General features: G+C 38.9%; 1 protein-coding gene across 1 annotated transcript in view; it reads right to left on the reverse strand.

The window, feature by feature from the left end:
* LOC143746897 (uncharacterized) overlaps positions 1–15,995 on the reverse strand; it is a 53,754-nt gene extending 37,759 nt beyond the window's left edge. Inside the window, exons 1-23 of the mRNA XM_077239132.1 lie at positions 15,652–15,995; positions 14,216–14,416; positions 14,021–14,125; positions 11,539–11,634; positions 11,324–11,428; positions 11,021–11,137; positions 10,727–10,831; positions 10,419–10,529; positions 9,024–9,143; positions 8,819–8,938; positions 8,700–8,729; positions 8,440–8,466; positions 4,295–4,360; positions 4,015–4,176; positions 3,732–3,815; positions 3,141–3,173; positions 3,020–3,052; positions 2,788–2,835; positions 2,659–2,706; positions 734–781; positions 608–655; positions 381–428; positions 2–40 (exon numbers count right to left, since the gene is read on the reverse strand). Of these exons, the coding sequence (XP_077095247.1) occupies positions 2–40; positions 381–428; positions 608–655; positions 734–781; positions 2,659–2,706; positions 2,788–2,835; positions 3,020–3,052; positions 3,141–3,173; positions 3,732–3,815; positions 4,015–4,176; positions 4,295–4,360; positions 8,440–8,466; positions 8,700–8,729; positions 8,819–8,938; positions 9,024–9,143; positions 10,419–10,529; positions 10,727–10,831; positions 11,021–11,137; positions 11,324–11,428; positions 11,539–11,634; positions 14,021–14,125; positions 14,216–14,416; positions 15,652–15,670 (1,813 nt within the window). The 5' untranslated portion in view covers positions 15,671–15,995. The remainder of the gene's footprint in view (position 1; positions 41–380; positions 429–607; positions 656–733; positions 782–2,658; positions 2,707–2,787; positions 2,836–3,019; positions 3,053–3,140; positions 3,174–3,731; positions 3,816–4,014; positions 4,177–4,294; positions 4,361–8,439; positions 8,467–8,699; positions 8,730–8,818; positions 8,939–9,023; positions 9,144–10,418; positions 10,530–10,726; positions 10,832–11,020; positions 11,138–11,323; positions 11,429–11,538; positions 11,635–14,020; positions 14,126–14,215; positions 14,417–15,651) is intronic.
* Positions 15,996–20,216: the final 4,221 nt, after the last annotated feature.

The following is a 20,216-nucleotide window of genomic DNA, read 5'->3' on the forward strand; positions in this document are numbered from 1 at the left end:
CCTTTTTCTTTAGGAGCTGCTTTTGCCTTTTCTTTGATATCTTTAGTTTTTGAAAGAAAAAGAGAAATTTTATACTGATGTAAAGTAAACAATCATCAACACACCATCAATACACAGAACTATAACAGTGATTGCTTAAAACAACCGTTCCCCTAAAAATGAATATTTAATCATCATTCAGTCCTATATTATTTACTTTATTTGTTGAAACAAAAAAATATGTTATGCAGAATGTTAAAGCTAATCTTTCTGACATATTGAAAACAAAATACCATAAAAGAATCATACATGTATACAACTCATTCTATTGTAATAGTTTATCACTAATAGAGTTTATCACTATAATCTAAAAGACGTGAATACTTCAGACTGGAAAATACCTTTCTTTCCAGGATGTGGTTTAGGTTTCTCCTTCACAACTTCATCCTCTTCAAAAGACAAAAACAAAAGTGTCAAATAATTACATTATTAAGCTTACAGCAAAAAACAGTCAGTTTTCTAAACTGAACATTGACATCACTTCAGCATCGTTATTTCTGAACAAAAGAAAGTATATAAAATTGTAATAGTTGTTTTCATACGAGAGACATTAGATGTGCATTGATACCTTTCTTTGAATGAACTGTTTTGGCCTTTTCTTTTGTGACTTCAGTCTCTGCAAATGAGTGAAGGACAATTAAGATAACTTAAATTATAGCAAATATGAAAAATAGAATATGGATATGAATCATACCTTTCTTTACAGGGGCTGCTTCATCCTTTTCTTTAGAAACAACAGCCTCTGAAATGGAGACAAAATATATTTTTTAAAAATGCAATTAAGTGACTTGCTAATTGGAAGTACAGTCATGTGAAAAAGAAAGTACACCCTTTTAAATTCTATGGTTTTATGTATCATGCAGGAAATAATAATATAATCATCTGGTCTTTAGCAGTTCTTAAAATTAGGTAAATAAAACCTCAGATGAACAACAACATATGACTTATTACACCTTGTCATGGTTTATTTAACAAAAATAAAGCCAAAATGGAGAAGCCATATGTGACAAACTAAGTACACCCTATGATTTAATTGCTTTTAAATCCACCTTTAACATCACTTGAAGTAATCATTTTCTATTCGACAGTATCAGTCTCTCGCATCGTTGTGGAGGAATTCTTTTTTACTCTTCTTTACAACGGTGCTTCAGTTCATCGAGGTTTGCGGCATTTGTTTATGCACAGCTTCCGCCATAGTTCCCAATGTTCCCACTACAACATTTCAGTCGGGTTGAGGTCTGGACTTTGATTGGGCCAGTGCAACAACATGATTCTTTTCTTTTTCAGTTTCATTCTGTTGTAGATTTGCTGGTGTTCTTGGGATCATTGTCCTGTTGCATGACCCAATTTCAGCCAAGCTGTAGCTATAGGACAGATGGGCTCACATTTGCACATTTGACTTCAGAATACTTTGGTATACAGAGGAGTTCATGGTTGACCCACTGACTGTATGGTATCCAGGTCCTGTGGCTGCAAAACAAGCCCAAATCATCCCCCCTCCATCATCGAGATGGACAGTTGGTATGAGGTCCTTGTGCTGATATACTGTGTTTTCGACCTAGCTTGGACATTGTTCCTAAAGTCTTGATGTTTGTTCAGATGCAAATTTGCAAACCTAAGCAGTGCTGCCATGTTCTTTTTAGAGAGAAGCAGCGTTCTCCTGGCAACCCTCCTTAACATGCCATACTTGTCCCATCTTTTCTAATTGTACTGCCATGAACTTAAACATTTAACATGTTAACTGAGATCTGTAGAGTCTGAGATGTAGCTCTTGGAATTTTTGCAGTTTCTCTAAGCAGTGCACGGTCTGACCTTGGGGTGAATTTGCTGGGACATCCACTCCTGGGAAGACTGGCAACTGTCTCAATGTTTTCCACTTGTGAATAATCCTCCCTACTGTAGAATGATGGACTTTAAATTGTTTGGAAATGGCCTTATAACCCTTCTCAGATTAATGGCAGCAAAATTTGTATCTAAGATCATTTCTGATGTCTTTCCTCCTTGGCATTGTGTTAACACCCATCTGAATGCTCCAGATCAGCCAACTGCCAAAAACACATTTGATTAGCAGCACCTGACTTCTACTTAGCCTCTTAATTCCTATGGAAGTAGTAAGGGAGTACTTAGTTTGTCACACATGGCTTCTCCATTTTGGCCATTTTTTTGTTAAATAAACCATGACACGATGTGACATGTCATGTGCTGTTGGTCATCTGAGGTTGCTATTTACCTAATTCTAATTTTAAGACCTGCTAAAGACCAGATTATTTTTTATTATGTCCTAAAACCATAGAATTCAAAAGGGTGTCCTTTCTTTTACACATTATGTGTATATGGTGTTGTAGTAGACACTATTATAGATATATATAGACAGGAACTGAGATACATTTATCTAATGAATAGAAAGTTCAAAAGAACAGAATTAATTTGAAATAGATTTTTGGGTAAAATTAGTTAGTTACTTTTGATCAATTGAATGTGTCCTGGCTGAATAAAAGTATTTATTTTTTAAATTACTGAACCCAAACTGTACAATGGTAGTGTGCTGTGCATAATGTACTTCAATTATGAATTTGCTTTATGTGTGTTTGGTAAAGATAAGAACATACAACACAATACCTTTCTTAGATGGTGCTGGTTTGGTCTCTTTTTTGGCCACTTCAGCTTCTGTAAAATAACATTTACATTAATTTCCTGTTAATTTAAATTTAACCAAACAGAAAATCACTTACCACATAAGTTACATACCTTTCTTTACAGTGACTGTTTTGGTTTTGTCCTTGGCAATCTCAACATCTATGATACAAAATATATTAATGCAGTTGTGGATGAACTGGCTGTTATATACATACACACAAAACACATCCCAAAGATCTGCAAAGATCTCTCAAATACTAGAAGTGAGCTTTCAGGACACCCCCTGGTTACTGTCTGTTGCTGGTATGGAAATACTATAACTGATGCTTTGAATCTTTTTTACCTTTGGTTTTGGCCATCTTCTTAGTAACATCATCTGAAAGACAACATAGGGATTGAGGGTATGAGAGAAACAGCGGATTGGTTGTGTTGTGTTGAAAATAATCACAGAATGCGTTGAATACCTTTCTTAGCTGGTTTAACCTTTTTCTCAGGTCCTGTGCAGATGAAATTGTACACATTACATAAAATTGTGTAATATTATATTTTGTAAAACTTTTCTTGTTTTCTCTTTAGAATCAGACGGCTTTGTAAAGGGCAATTCACACTAAACCAACAGATGCTAACCAATGGCAACAGACACTTTGTTGGGTTTTTTCGGACCAGTGTGTTTACCCCTATCGCCGTCTGTTGCCGATGGTTGGTCGATTGTCGATTGAACATGTTGAATCAGCGTTTTTTGGGTCTTGGAACTTCTGAGGAGTGACAAACTGTAATTTGCCGATTGTCCGTGTTAGTCAGCATTTGTCTGTGCAGTGTGAATTGGCCTTAAATGTGACATTAAATGATCCATGACACTCCATATAAAAACTACTGCAGCAATACATCCTATAATTATAAAAAAAGGTCAAATATTGAAAATATCCTAATGGGCAATAGCTGCAATATATAGTGGGATATTTTTTTTTCAACGTTATATTAACCCTCAGACAGTGTAATGAAGAAAGAGAGCTTTATCTATCTATTCTACTGGTGTTAGTAAATCATTTATGTACCCGTTTTTTTCTTTTTTAGAGGGGGTTCCTCATCCACTTTAGTCACCTTGACCTTTTTGTCAAGTTTTTTCTTGATGTCCTTTTCTAGAACACATAATATACATAGTACAAGTCCATAATCTTTTGAACAGGGGCAGGGTTTTACATCTAATCTATAAATAGCAACTCTTTTGGAGTACATCTTGATCGTAGCAGAATCTAGACTGTGTGCACAATCTAGATGTAGAGATTTTTACATATGAGAAGTGAAATGGATAAGTTAAATATGTTTTATCAGTCTTACCTGTTGGTTCTTGGGTCTTGTCCACTTTGGATTTTTGTTTTCTTTTAACCTTTTCTATCTCCTTTTTATCATGTTCTTTTTCTTTTTTCCTGACTTTATCTACTGTTACGTTTATTTGTAGTAGTGTTATCTCTTCCTCTTCACCCTTCTTTTCCCTCAAATCTGGAATAAAAAAGAAAAGTTCATGCGTCACATTTTTTTCATAAATTGCAGTTTTCATTCTACACAAGCACTATATTTTATGGTGTGCAAGCACTGAAGAAAACAAAAAACCATTCACCTTGAATGATTTTGTATATCACCTCTCTAGCTTTTTTCTCTTTGGCTTCTTTCACTTGTTCAAGAACTGAAATCACGAGTAAATGTTAAATGAGAGTTACATGTTTTTAACATCCATATGATTAATGAACAATGATAATTAGTGCATGAATTAGTGCACTGTAAGTGCGTCAAGATTAATAGTACTTGTAAGCAGCAAAGTGGTTGTCAGCCATGTCATTGCGTTAGATGGCTTAATGAAATGAATAATGTAAAATGGATGAGTTAAATCATTAATTCTCTTAATGGAACCATTTAGGTTAGCAAAATAAATGACTTTGCAATAATTATATGCAGTTTTTTTAGTTAGTCGCATTTTTGTGCTTTAATCAACTTTAATACAAAATATATTCTACACAATACTTAATAAACAAGACTGTAATTCTTTACAAATCAATGCAAAAGAAAATTGTATGGTTTTCATTTTTCCTAATAATTTGATCGATCTATCTATCTATCTATCTATCTATCTATCTATCTATCTATCTATCTATCTATCTATCTATCTATCTATCTATCTATCTATCTATCTATCATGTACAACAACGGAGCCAGTTAGTGAATCCTCCAGCAGCTTTGCTTTGCTTTTTAGGTGAACTAAAAGCAACAGTGAATGCTACTTCATCTTCATCCATCAATGTGTTGCTCTTCTCAGTCAAAATAGTAAGATAGAGATAACACTGTTTTTCAGAATATATACAATATCAAAGTCAAGAGAGTGCTATTGTACTGACTATCACTGCAAAATACAGACATATAGTTTGCAACCGTTGTGTTTAAAAAAAAAGAAGTTAATATAGAGTATAGTAATTTATATTTTTAAATGCATTATGGAAACCTATGTCATTTGTATGACCAACAAAAATAGTTAAGTTACAATGATGTGAACCATAGAATTCAAACAATAATTCAAACACTGCTTGGCCAGTCAAATTATTAGACCAGAACTATTGTAAATTTGGTGCATTTTATGACTTTTCAATTATCTTAAAAGAATGGTTCACACAAAACTGAAATTTCTGTCATCATTTACTCACCCTCAAGTTGTTCCAAACCTGTAAGAGTTTCTTTCTTCTGCTGAACACAAAGAAAGATATTTTGAATAATATGGGTAACCAAATGGTAGACGGGCCCCATTGACTTTATGGGGGAAAAAAATACTATGCAAGTCAATTGTTACCGTCAACTGTCTGGTTACCGACATTCTTCAAAATATCTCCCTTTGTGTTCAGCAGAATAAATAAATTCATACAGGTTTGGAACAACTTGAGGGTGAGTATATGATGACAGAATTGTAATGTCTGGGTGAACTAGCCTAACCCTTTAAATATCATGTTATTTATACAACTGCAGTTAATAAATTATTTTAGGGTGCAGTTATAAGAGGAAAAGGATATCCATATTTATGAATACGTTTTATAAAGGATATTTTATTAATTTGTGTATTAATCAGCTAACAATGATTTTTAAACCAACAAAATAATAATAATGAACATCCTGTTTATTTTAGGGATTAATGTTCCCTATAGTAAGTGATTTAAAATTAGTTTTTAATGTCATCTATTCAGATATTGGTTGCCACCTATCAACTATCACTTTTTCCTATTTGTTAATTATACAGAATTGTTTGATACCTTTGTCAGACTCTTCATGAAGATCCTTGTGTGCTTCTCGGTCGTCTGTTGCAATGGAATGACTTTCAGATTTTATTCTCCTGCTCACGCCGCTTTTTACGACATCTTTCTTCCTGTCGTTGTTATTGTTATTTTCATCATCTCTGTCAGTGACATCTTGTTGGACAGTAAGAAGGACAAGCTCCTCTTCTTCATCATGGTCATCTTCAACAGCAGTGATAGTTTGATCAGACTCTTCAATATAAACCGCAACCACATCTTCATCTACCTCATTCTCTAGGTCCTTTGTACTCTTTTCAGCATCATCCTCCTTGGCTTCCACTTCTAAACCAACCTTACTTTTGACCTTTTCATGATCATCAAGTTCTGCCATTTCCTCCTTTTCCTTCAAACTTATGGTATCTGGAGTAGCTTCAACCAATTCAGGTGGCTGATCTTCTTGTAACTCTTTTTCATCTGTGATAACGATGATTTCTTCAAATGTTTCAGGTTCTTCTTCCTCATGTATGACATCAGAAATGTCTTTAACCATTTCAGATTCTTCACCCACCTCTGTAACACTGGGGACATCATACACTTCCTTGTCATCTGTATTATCTGATTCAATTTTGTATGTAACATCGGAACAATCTTCTGCTGCTTTGATTGCTGGTTCTTTAGTTGTTTTTTTCTCCTCTGTAACTGCATTATCTGAGGAATCATCAATGTCTTCTGTCACATTTGTAGCATCAGAGGTAATTTCAGTTGATTCATCCTCTGCAAAATCAGAGATGTCTTTAATCTTTTCATTTGCTGTTTCCTCATCTATGACATCTGGCATATCAGAAGGTTCCACCTCTGTAACATCTCCAATATCTTCAACCATTTCAGTAACTTCTTCCTCCTCTGTAACAACATCTGAAATATCGTCACTGTCCTTCACATCTAAAGCATCAGAGGTAATTTCGGTCGATTCATCCGCAGCAAAATCTGAAACATCTTCAATCTTTACCGATTGTGTTTCCTCATCTATAACTTCTGGCATATAAGGTTTCTCGTCTGTAACATCTGCAATATCTTCAACTGTTCCAGTAGTTTTTCCCTCCTCTGTGACATCGGAGGACATTTCAGCGACTTCAACTGTGATGTCAGTGTGGTCCTCAGCCGTTTCTTCCTCCTCAGTAATGTCCAAGATAGCTTGAGCTTTTTCAGTTTTATCTTCAGCAGCTTCCACCTCACCATATTCCTCCTCAACATCTTTTATTTCCCGTTTAGTGCTGTCTGTCTCCTTCTCTGTGGATCTCATAGCAATGTAAGCAGCATAGGCAGGGTCCCGTTTTTTGCCTAGTATTTCTGCAACTGTTTCATGAAGTCATTTTTCAATTCAGGTTTATGACAGAATTGAGCTCAATTTGCAGATAAAAACACATTTAGCAATTTGCGTACGAGACATTACAGGTTGCTCTGACTGGAAATTTGGTTACACTCATTACATCACATTGATGACCGTGACAGTATGCACATGTTGCACCCTGACAAAAAACTTCAGTTGAACAATTTTTGCCCTTTCTTCAAAACTCAATACTTAAGTTTTGTGACTCTTTTTAACATTTAGATTTATGCATTTTTAGACGCTTTTATCGAACGTGACTTGCATTGCATTCAATAATTTTTTTCAGTTCAGGAGTTCAGCGCAGCGACTCCAAATGAATGATTATTTTTTTTGGTTATTGATGATTATTTCTTTCCACAACCTCAGCTTAAAATCTCAGGGCATTAATATTGTGAGTGTCACAATATTCTTGCAACATGTGCCATACCTGTGGTGAAAAGAACTCCTACATGCTTTATGCTTGTGAATATCAACTGGTGAATGTATCACAGAAGGTTAGACGTCGCACTACACCGCAGGAAGGGGGCAGGAAATCAAACAGCAAAAAATGCATTTGACATAAAAATTTTATTTATGTATTTGGTAAATATGTCATGCACCTCCTTTTAAAACATTCTCGAGAAAGTAAATGCAAGCACTTTTACATAAGATAAAGTACATAATATGAAGTACTGTGTGAGAGGGAGTGCAGGACATTAACATTCACACTATAGTACAGACAGAAAATATAAATGACAATCATCCCTGTATGCAGTCATGCAGGACCTTTTCATGCGCCATATTACATAACCTATAACACTGTTTTCTAAATGTTTTAATTAATGGACGGAAACATGGTAAGACACAACAAAACTCTGTATAAAGATGAATGTATATGGAATGACGACGAGTCAGGAAACTATATAAATATAGTCAATTCAAGATTTTGTATATGTTACATAAAAAACACCTTTTCACATGCTCTCGTTCCTTTCCAATTTAAAAGTCCTGTTTATTAAGTTTTTGAATGCTGTTATAGTAGTGATCAGGTTTGAGTACTAAAGTTAGTTTTGGTGTTAATCTACAGCTTTTATGTGAATGAAGGAATGTGCAGTTACTAACCTTTTTCCATAGGTGGCAGAAATTCTCCTGGAGAAGATTTAGGAATATTGTTTGTTTAAAAAAAAAAAGTATATATATAATTTTTTTTAAATCTTTTTTTTTTAAACAGCAAGTCTAGTTGACATCTGGGAACTCGCCCATTGTCAAAGCAAAGAAACCTTGTAATGTAACATGCAACTTTATGTTTCAACAGAACAGATGGCAATAGAGAGGCAGAAGTTTCATAGTGCAGCAACAAGTGAGTAAATACTGACACAAACCTTTTCGTCTTATTACTTGTGGTGTTTCATCTGAAACGGAGAACAAAAGGGATATTTAAAGAGACATGTATATTTTAGATAAAAGCATAGAATTGTGATATACTTAATAATATGGATACCTTTGTCTTCCATGAGCATCTTTGAGAGGTAGGCCAGTAACATATCCCTCCTGTCAGTAAACTCCTCAACAGTGTCTGTGACAACTTTCATGGGATCAAAGCTAATGTCAGAAATACCACCTGGGGAAAAGACATAATATAACACAAATTAAAATTGAGTTGGCAAAAAACAAATCAAATGTTTGAGCTGATAAATGAACATTACCTTCGTCCCCTGCAAAGAGACTGGAGAGGTAATTAGAGACAGTAGTCTTTATGTCTGTGGCCTCCTCTACAACAATTTCAACCAGTTCCGTGGGATCAGTGCTCGTTTTGGGAAACCAAGCTGAAATATTGACAAAGTGCATTTATTTGATTTTTTATATATATATATATATATATATATATATATATATATATATATATATACACACACTACCGTTCAAAAGTTTGGGGTCAGAAAGAGTTTTTAAAGAAGTCTCTATACTCACCAAGGCTGCATTTATTTATTTTTTTAAAAACAGTAAAAACTGTAATATTGCGAAATATTATTACAATTTTAAAAATAATTTTTTTTTTAAAGTATATTTTAAAGGGGTCATCGAATGCAAAAATTACTTTTATATAGTGTTTGCGTATAAATGTGTCTTTGCAGTGTGTGGACACAACCACCATACAATGAAAAAAATCCATTCACTCATTTTTTTAATCCTCAAAAAGCTTAAACACTCTCAATAATCAAGCCGGTTGGATTTTCTGAGCAATATGATGTCATATTGCTCAAGCTCCACCCACGACCACTGACGGACTGTCCCGTATTGGCATATTTCTGCCCTCAGCCATTTGTATGCTGTCCGCCAAGGCAGGTTGCCAAGTCAGCACTTTATGTGTCTTGTGACACCCCCCATGGAAGAGAGGTGTGGAGTGTGCAGTTGCTCATTATCATTTAAAGAGACATGCACCTTAGGGGGGCAGTCATGGCCTAATGGTAACAGAGTTGGACTGGTGACCCAAAGGTTGCTGGTTCGATACCAGTACCGGCAGGAATATGACTGAGGTGTCCATGAGCAAGACACCTAACCCCCAATCGCTCCCTGGGCGCCACTCAAGGTTGCCTGCTGCTCCGGGTGTGTGTATCCATGTTTGCAGTGTGTGTGTGTGTTCACTACTCACTACTCTGGATGGGTTGGATGGGTTAAACGCAGAGGTCAAATTCCAAGTATGGGTTACCATACTTGGCCATCACGTGTCACTTTCACTTTCACTTAAAAAAGGTAAAAAGGGTGTTGTTTTACACAACCATTGAGGACTTTTTACCAAAGTATGTTACAAACTTTACATGAACACCCCAAAGAATCATACCAACTTGTGGAAAATGGGCATCCGATGACCCCTTTAAAATGTAATTTATTTCTGTGAATTTTCAGCATCATTACTCCAGTATTCAGTGTCACGTAATCCTTCAAAAATCATTCTAATATGCTGATTTGGTGCTCAAGAAACATTTCTTATCACAGTTGAAAACATTTGTGCAGCTTATACAAATAAAAAAATATCTTACTGACCCCAAACTTTCGAACAGTAGAATATATTATATTAAAATAAAATAATGTGAGAATACCTTCAAGGTTTCCGAATATGGTTGAAAAAATGGTCCTGATCCAACTTAAAACTTGCAGAACTGCTTCACTAGCCATGTCTGTTGGATAAATGATCACTACATCCAGGACGTCTATGCAGCATGGAAAGCATTAAACAGAAATCAGTGACTGGCATGAGCAGCTGAAATCATGGTTCATTGAAACGCTCAAATATGACTAATTATTTTTTTATGCATGGAATCAGTGGCAATTTCAAATGTTGATTGAAACATGTACTGAGGTTTTGATTGCATGTCAGCCCTCAGAATAACAACAACAATGTAGGTACCTTCAAAAAAGTGGAATAAGTAGCCCACTGGGAGTCTGATCCATTCTGTAACCTCATCCAATACAGTGCCACCAAGTTTCACAGTTTCAGTGATGCCTGTATCCCCTGACAAAAAAAAAAGTCAGAATAATTATTTTTTAAACAATCTCACCAAATGCTGAGTGAGTTTCAGTGCTTATTTTGGGAATTCACACTGGAATATTGACAAGATGCACCTTATAGATGATATAGATATTATGAGTGTATAGGCTATATAAAATTATGAGAATAATCAATGTTGGTGCTTTGTGGTACCTCCAGTGCCCCCGAACATGGTTGAAAGATACTGTGTAATGGTCTTGATCCCACTTAAAATTTGCACAACAGCTCGACTGACCATATCCAATGGAGCAAGCAAGATATCCAGGATGTCTATGCAACATGGAAAGTAGGCTATTAAACAGACAATGAATGGTGCATCTGGCATGCTCAAATATAACTAAAAATGTATTTTTACCATGTTCTTGAGTTATTGTACACAAGTCTCTGATTGCATGTCAGCTTCAATACCAACAACGGCCACATATTTCAGCATGATCAGTAATGCAAGTAGCCTACCTTCAAATAAGTGGAATAAGTAGCCCACTGGCGATCTGATCCATTCTGTAACCTCGTCCAATACAGTGCTACTATATTTCACTGTTTCAGTGATTACTGTTTCTCCTGTAAGGAAAACACCATATTAAATATAACATAAGCCTATGCTAAATAAATCGTGTTTCAAACTGCTCATGAATAATTTTTAAAGGCCATAAATGAATGTTTTTACATACCATCGACACTAAATATTCCTGTCAGATAAGAAACAATCGAATCAGCAGCTAAATTAATAGCTTTCTTCGGATTGAATATTATTTCAGTGATGTACTCTTTATTCCAAAAAAAGAGAAGAGAGAATGGCATAAAAAAACAATTTTTTTTAAAAACATCAGCATATATATTAAAGGATTGGCTTAGTCAAAAATGAAAATTCTGTCATTATTTACTCACCTCATGTCTTCAAAACCAGATTGTATTCTTCGACTAAGCAAGTTTACTCGTTTGCATGCAATTACAATGAAATTGGCTTTCAAACAAGCGTAATAAAAGTATCCAAAAAGTGGTCAATATGACTCCCGCGCTATATTTCAAGCCAAATTATATTTTTGTGTGAGGAAGAGATCATCAAAATCAAAGTCATTATTCTCTGACTTCCGCTTCATCTCGCTCTAATTGACGCGTTCACGTGACAAGGCCCAAGGTCACTTCATGAATGAACCATTTTTTGAGTTGAATATTTTTTAGCGAATCGGTTGAAACGGTCTGAATCGTTCGCGAATCCGATTGATGATGCTCGTGTTTAAGATTAAGCTATATGTGTGAATAATGACGGTCTGTTTCTCACAAAGCTACTGTATACCTTTAGATGGCTTTAAATAGCCTATAGCACACTAATCATTTAGACCAGGGGTTCCCAAACTTTTCAGCCCACGACCCCCAAAATAAAGGTGTGAGTGATTCGCGACTCCTATATCCTCGGAGGTGGTTAAAGTATACAAACATTGCGTGAAACTGTGCACACGCACTAATAGGCATACTTACAACCCAAAATAACACATCAGTCAAAACGACCATTATATTATTTTATATTAAATATTAACATCACCTAATGAGATGGGTGCATAGACGTTGGGGGGGGGGGGGGGGGGGGGTGGCGCCCCCTAAATTTACATAAGTACTAAAAAAACAATAAATTTAGAGTTTGTAAAATACACACTGATGTTTATGGAAGAGGTAATAATAATCCTTTCCATTATAATTCGACACGTTTTATTCATAGCAGATACACATTGTGTAAGTAACTAATGTTTCTCTATTCTTCTCCCAGTTCACCAGCCACTACTTTTAAGTATTTCGGGAGTGGATGAATTCACATGTTGTGATCTTCTCCCTCGTTCATTTCACCTAGGGGTTCTATTTAATTACCATTTGTGCATTTCATTCATTGCGCCTTGACACCAGTTCAAAACTGAGTCCCAAAAGTCTGCGCAAGAAGCATAACCGTATGTTCACACCGCCGCCGACTTGAGCGCCAAAGAAGCTCTGGCCGCCCTGTCGAGGACGCTTGTCAAAAATTACAGGGAAGCTTGTTGAAGCTTGTTGATGCTTGTTACAGCTTGTTGGCGCTTTGGCCGCTCTGACGTACCAGCATTATGTTCGAGAGAAGAGAAGTGTCACAACATGAAATGTACACAGAAAAACAAGCAATACATTGACACTAGAAACTTTTTATAATGACAGCATTTTTTTATTGCCTATTCCGCATCTCAACGCACGCATACAGCTTGCCACAAAGAACCGGCCAAAGTTAGGATTGTGCATTAAACATTTGAATTGTTTATTAATAAACTAGTGTTTTCTGTCAGTTTTCGGTTCATTTATGAGACGCGCTCCAGTTCACGCGCCGGGGCCTCCGTGTCCTAATTATATTGTCTACTATATTTGCTTTTTATTTATTAATCCAGTCAATTTGTTGATGAAAACATTGATTAAAATGAAGATACAATTTATACAAAACGAAATTTACTTAAAACAAAACTTAAGAAGTGGTCAGAATTATGTCTGACCCATTCCAAATGTTTTCCGATATATGGTGACTCAACCACTGATGGGCCAAAGAACGCGCATTTTGACATTTGCAGTAAAAACTTGAAATATGAATTCTCAGAAAATGCATTTAGTACAAATATATTGAAACGTCTGTTTATATAGGCCTACTCCGTTAATAAAGCAGTCCGGACGTTGGAAAAATATCAGTCCACATGCGTTTTGTATTTAATATGAGGGAAATAGACAAGCATGAATGCGTGACACAAAAAATCTTTAACCTTTTTGGTAGCAAAATATTTTTTAGAAAATTCTACTAGACTAACGTCACTCATAAATCATGAAATTCCACACATCCACCATCTCTTGAGTTTTATTAAAAATCTTTAACTTTTAGGTAGCAAAATATTTTTTAGTAATTCTGTCAATTACACTTCTGGAAATCATCTCGGGAAATCACCCCTACTTTGGGAACCCCTGATTTAGACTACTTGTATGATTAGCTTTAATTGTTTTGCACCCCTTTTTGAGGACTGAAAGCTTCCATTGTAATTGCACTGAAAGGAATAGGCTAAAGTTAAACTATTCCATCAATAACAAATGATCAAATTTAAAAATCTGAAAATTATAGCTACTAAAATAAACTAGTTGTGCACTATGAAATCATACCATGAGCATCATTAAACACATCATTAATGTGGTATATCTTGTTTTCAATGCCTTCAATGGCCTTGTTCACTGCTAACACTGGGTCAGAACCAAAATCCTGGAAGCCTAGAGGAAAACAGTTTAGAGTGAAGCCAACAAATCAAATACCAGCACAAGTAAATAAAATAGAAACTGTGAAAATTATTTAAAACTCACTTTCAATCTGATCGTCACTGACAAAGTCGAACATGACAACGCCTGCTATTGACCAAGAGATCAGAAGTGTGAGGATGACAACCCATTGTGCCGGGCGATTCATGATTCGTAAAACTCCATGGCTTCGGGCCGTAAGAGAGGCTGGATGCACTGCCCTAGCCGGAGCATCTACAGCAGTGGGAGGGATGGACTTCACTGGACCTGGAGTCACATGCATGAATTTTACACATATACCATGGTCTAGCAAACATTAATACTTGCTCCTGAATGTCACACAGGAGAAAATGTGACCCATTGGTTGCTTGCTAAATGCCTATGGTATTAATCTATTCTGTTGACTATGTCTATTTTTTCATTTCTATATAAATACAGAACCATAATGACAAACTGATGTTTGCTGCAGCTGTTCTCTTATGTTAAGTGCAGTCTAGACACTTCTCCATCTTGTGTTATTTTCTCTCTGCTGCTTGAGTTTAATGACATCATGAACTAAACAAAGAAACTATCTATCCAAAAGTCTTAAAATTGTAATTGTCATTGCAAATATCAGCCATGTTTGCTAGATTCACCAAAATATGACACACTAAGTTCAAAAGTTTGGGGTCAGAATGATTTTTGAAAGAAGTCTATATGCTCACCAAGGCTGTTTTAATTTAATCAAACATACAATAAAATCAGTAATATTGTGAAATATTATTAAATGACTGTTTTTTCAGCATCATGATCAGGACCTTAGTGTCACATGATCCTTTAGAAATCATGCTAATGCTGAATTTCTGCTCAAGAAACATTTCTTATTATTATCAATGTTGCCAACAGTTGTGCTGCTTAGTATTTTTGAGGAATCATGTTTGGAAAGTTTTTTTTAGGATTTATTTGATAAGGTTTGAAAGAACAGCATTTATTTGAAATAGAAATCTTTTATTGTATTAAATATGTCCTTACTGTCACTGTCACTTGATCAATTTAAAGCATCCTTGCTGAATAAATTATTAATTTCTTTTAAAAAAAGATATCTATAAATATAAAACCTTTGAACTGTGGTGAATGTGTGTTCGTTTAAGCATTGCTGCACGAAAACTATTTTTTAAATCACCAATAAAGTTCAGAAATCTAAATAAATCTACACACTTCATATGAATAAATTAAAGTTAATTATAGACTTCTCTGTATTAGTCTTGAAAATGTTCTGGCTACATAAACGTCATGAGAACAGCATATTTGTTTCAACAGATTAAAATCAAAACATTAAGATCAACTGAGCTCTTAGTTCAGTTTTATATAGCATCACAACAGCGTTTATTGTGGTTCAGTGTTTTATTATTCCATGTTTTATTATTCTGAAATATTATAATATGTATTTTTGTGTATTTTTATTTGTTAAGCTCTGTCTGTCATTCTAATGCAAGAGATCATGAGTACAAAACCTGCAGTACCTTTAGTTGCCTGAGCCATGGTGTAGTTCTGGTGGTTCTTCGGCTGAAAGTCTTTTGATTTTGCTTGTGTAATCTTATGTTGCCGGTTTCACCCAGTTGATGTTAAATCCAACTCATTGAATGATGTTCCTCTTTGTCGTCTCCATTCAATCCAGGGGTGAAACCTCACAATCTTGTGAGAAAAGTGGGATGAGGGTTTTCAAAGTGCAGGATTAGGGATCATGGCTGTGGGAGAATGGGATGTTAGGTCAGGGACGTAAACAGGGGAGTTCAGGCTCAGGCAGGGGGCGCAGCAAATAGGTCCTGGTAATTTAGCCCATGTTATTGGTGCCTCACATGGGTGTGGGACGGGAAAAGTGCTGGGGTGCTTCAATGTAACCTTATCCATTGGAAGCCTGGTTTATTCTTAGACAGTGTAGGGTTTACCAGTTGCACTCTCTCTTGCCTTTTTAGGCGGTAGGGGGTGTGAACTACTGGGAGCAAAAGAAAAGTTGACAGTTGCATGTTCACAGACTGTATAGTCATTGCTTTTTGGTATTTCACATCATGTCATTCATTTAATGCATGTGCCATAAATGGCATTGCTGCATAGTATGTAATATTGCATCTCTAGAGTAATTTACCCAATAATTTGTTTCCAAACTGAAGTGTTTATTTAATTTAGACTAAATCGTATTGGGATCTATTACATTTTATTCAAAATTATTCATGCTTCCAATTTGCACTCTTTATTTAAATCTCACTGCATATGGTTTCATTGAGTATTTTGTAGAACAGATCTGAAATATAGAGGCATTACTCCTATTTTTAACTAGGGAACAAACTAACTGAGATGTGGATCTGTGGCGCGGATCGACATGTTTTGGCTGGAATGCAGTGGCCCTCCGCTGGACATGAAGGGAATTACAGTATTGCATTGCTGAAGGTGGCAGCAATATAGAGATGCATAAGCACAGACATGTTGCTGCCTGCTTGCAAACATACAATTGTTTAATTGATTAAAATGATACACACATTTTAAAATGTACTTTACTGTTTAACAGTAGTTTAAAATTTAAAAAATAAATAGATAAAAATATTTGTATTCAGCAAGGATGCATTTAGGTGTAATTGGTCAAAAGTGACTTTTTCAAAGTAAAATAAATAAATAAATTTAAAGTAAATGCGGTTATTTTGAGCTTAATAACTGTTTCCACAAAAATATTAAGCAGCACACCTGTTTTCAGCACTTATAATAATAAATGTTTCTTGAGCACTTAATGATTTCTGAAGGATCATACTTGTGACACTAAAGACTAATGCTGCCTTCACGTGCGATTGAAAATTGCCTACTTCCTACTTCTGATCGTGATTACGAGCTCATCGTCATCGCATTCCAATTTTGACTTGAGAGGGTGTTCATGTCCAATTTTTTAACTAGGAAACGTCTCCATTCCCTAATCAGGGAACGAGGGTTACATACGTAACCGAGACGTTTCCTAGTTAAAAAATTACGTCAGTTACGTCGGATGACGACGAATGGGGGTTTCGCCTAGAAAGCCTATCATCTTCGTGTATTACAAAACGAGCCAATGGCGATGAAATGCCATGGGTCTGCGGAATTTGCATAGCGTATCTCCGCCCCACCGCGTGGGTATAAAAGGAGGACGCCAGCAACATGCAGATATGTCTTCGCTGAGGAGCCGAGACTGAACTCAGGCACCTACCCAGGGGTACAGCGGAAGTGGCAGGGAGACGTAACATCTCCGTTCCCTACTCAGGGAACGAGGGTTACATACGTAACCGAGACGTTCCCTTTCTTGGTCACTCCGAGTTATGTCGGATGACGACGAATGGGGGTCCCCGTGAAATCACGCCACCTTCACAGCTGTGTGCCCTGCGAAAGTCTGATCCCCCTGTCGTGATACTGGCACGGACGAAGGAGTCCTACTTAACACAGGAATACCAAGGTACACTGGGAAGCATATCTCAGAGGAGATATGCCACAGCATGCCTACCCGTAGGGAGGACTTAAGAACACACATATGGCCGGAGGGCTTCATATGGAGGAACGCTGGAGTGACCAGCCCGAGGGGTGGCAACTTTCAACTCCAGGAGAGGCAAGGTGGCTTGCCAAGGGAAAGACACATGCTCAAGGAGGCTTACAGTGGAAATACACATGTGGGGGTTACTCAGGGAGGAACCATGCACACGAAGGCACCTAGCCGACGCACAGGCAGTAGACACTGGCGCCAACGTCAACAGTGCTGGAGGAACTCAGGGCTTCAGAGAGGAAGGCTCACCTGAGGAATAATCGCACGTATCCAGTCCGTGGAGTGGAATGGCGAGCAAGCGAAGACACCTGAGCGGGTCCAGTACTAGCAGACTGAAGCGAGTACACGAGAGGACACAGGCTCCACTCGGAGATTATAAAATCTGGCGAATGTGTTGGGTGTCGCCCAGCCTGCAGCTCTGCAGATGTCTGCCAGCGAGGCGCCATGCGCTAGAGCCCAAGAGGAAGCCACACTCCGGGTGGAATGGGCTGTCACACCAAGGGGGCACGGTCAGCCTTGCTGTTGGTAAGCCAAAGCAATGGCGTCCACTATCCAGTGGGACAACCTCTGCTTTGAGAGAGCCTTTCCCTTCAGTCTCCCACCATAACAGACAAATAGCTGGTCTGAGGTCCTGAAACACTGCGTCCTGTCTACGTAGGCACGGAGAGCGCGTACTGGACAGAGCAGTGCCGAGGCTGGGTCTGCCTCCTCCAGGGGCAGCGGTTGCAGGTTCACCACCTGGTCCCGGAAGGGAGTGGTGGGAACCTTGGGCACATATCCAGGCCGGGGTCTCAGGATCACGTGAGAGTGACCGGGCCCGAATTCCAGGCACGCTTCGTCAACGGAGAATGGTTGCAGGTCCCCTACCCTCTTGATGGAGGCCAGTGCCACCAGGAGCGCTGTCTTCATAGACAGGAATTTAAGCTCGACTGATTGCAGGGGCTCAAATGGAGCACTCTTCAGGGCAGTTAGAACCACTGAGAGGTCCCAAGAGGGAACGAGAGGAGGGCGAGGAGGATTTAGTCTCCTCGCACCTCTCAGGAACCTGATGACCAGGTCGTGCTTCCCCACCGACTTACCTTCGATGAGGTCATGGTGTGCGGCAACAGCGGCAACATAGACCTTCAGGGTGGAGACAGCCTTCGCTCCAGCCCCTGTTGAAGGAAGGAAAGCACAACGCTGATCGAGCATCTCCAGGGGTCTTCTCGGTGAGAAGAGCACCAGTTGACGAAGAGGTTCCACTTCGACGCATAGACATGTCTCGTGGACGATGCTCTAGCGGAAGTGATGGTAGCCGCCACCGCAGGTGGCAGTGTACTCAAACCTGCCTCGTCCTGTCCAGGAGCCTCACTAGGAGCCTCCAAAGATCGGGTCGAGGGTGCCAGAGGTGCCCCGTCTCTGAGAAAGGAGATCCTTCCTCAGAGGAATTGGCCAAGGAGGTGCTGTCGCGAGGAGTATCAGTTCGGAGAACCAGGTCCAGGCGGGCCAGTAAGGCGCGACCAGAATGACCTGCTCCTCGTCCTCCTTGATCTTGCACAGGGTCCGTGCGAGAAGGCTCACTGGCGGAAACGCATATTTGCATAGACCCCGCGGCAAGCTGTGCGCCAGTGCATCCGTGCCGAGGGTGCCCTCGGACAGGGAGTAATACAGGGCGCAATGGGATGAGTCGTGGGAGCCAAACAGGTCTATCTGTGCGTCCCCGAACTGGTCCCTGATCAGCTGGACCGACTGGGGATGGAGTCGCCATTCGCCGGGGACGGGTCGAAACCGTGACAGCTCTCAAAGAGCAGACGAGTGCGCTCAGCGTCCCGCATATCGGCCAGGTTCAGCCACAAGTGACGCTCCTGGACCACAGAGGTGGCCATCACCTGACCCAGGGAGCGTGCGGCCACTTTCGTCGCTCGGAGAGCAAGGTCAGTGGCGGCACGCAGCTCATCGAAGAGCCCTGGGTCAGTCCCCGCCTCGTGCATATCTCTGAGCAGCTGGGCCTGGTAGACCTGCAAGGTGCTCATCGCATGCAGAGCGGCGGCCGCCTGTCCTGCAGCTCTGTGAGATCTCGCCACGAGGGTCGACGAAAATCTACAGGCCTTGGACGGGTGCTTAGGAATACCACGAGATGAAGCGCTCTGAGGACACAGTTGCATTGCAACAGAGCGTTCAACCGGGGGAATCCCAGTGTACCCATGGGTGACCGCCTCATCAACGGGGGGAAAGGCGGAAAAAGCTGACGAACATACACGGGAGGTCAAGGGAGCCTTCCATGACTTCGCCAGTTCCTCATGCACTTCCGGGAAGAATGGTATTGGGGTTGGCTGTGGCCGTGAGGCGGCAGCCGCACCCAAAAACCAGTCATCCAACCCCAAGCGCTCAGGGCAGGGCGGAGGGTTCCACTCAAGCCCGATGCTCGCGGCGGCCCGGGAGAGCATGGCCGTCAACTCGGGATCTGATACGGGCAACGCTGGTACTCCAGAAGGAGGCAGCGCAGCCGCATCGTCACTTCCCGATGACTCCTGCCCGCCTTGTGATGCCGTG

This window comes from Siphateles boraxobius, unplaced genomic scaffold, assembly GCF_051911475.1.
Source record: "Siphateles boraxobius isolate OS27281-9 unplaced genomic scaffold, OSU_SipBor_1 22, whole genome shotgun sequence".
NCBI classification, from domain to species: Eukaryota; Metazoa; Chordata; class Actinopteri; order Cypriniformes; family Leuciscidae; genus Siphateles; species Siphateles boraxobius.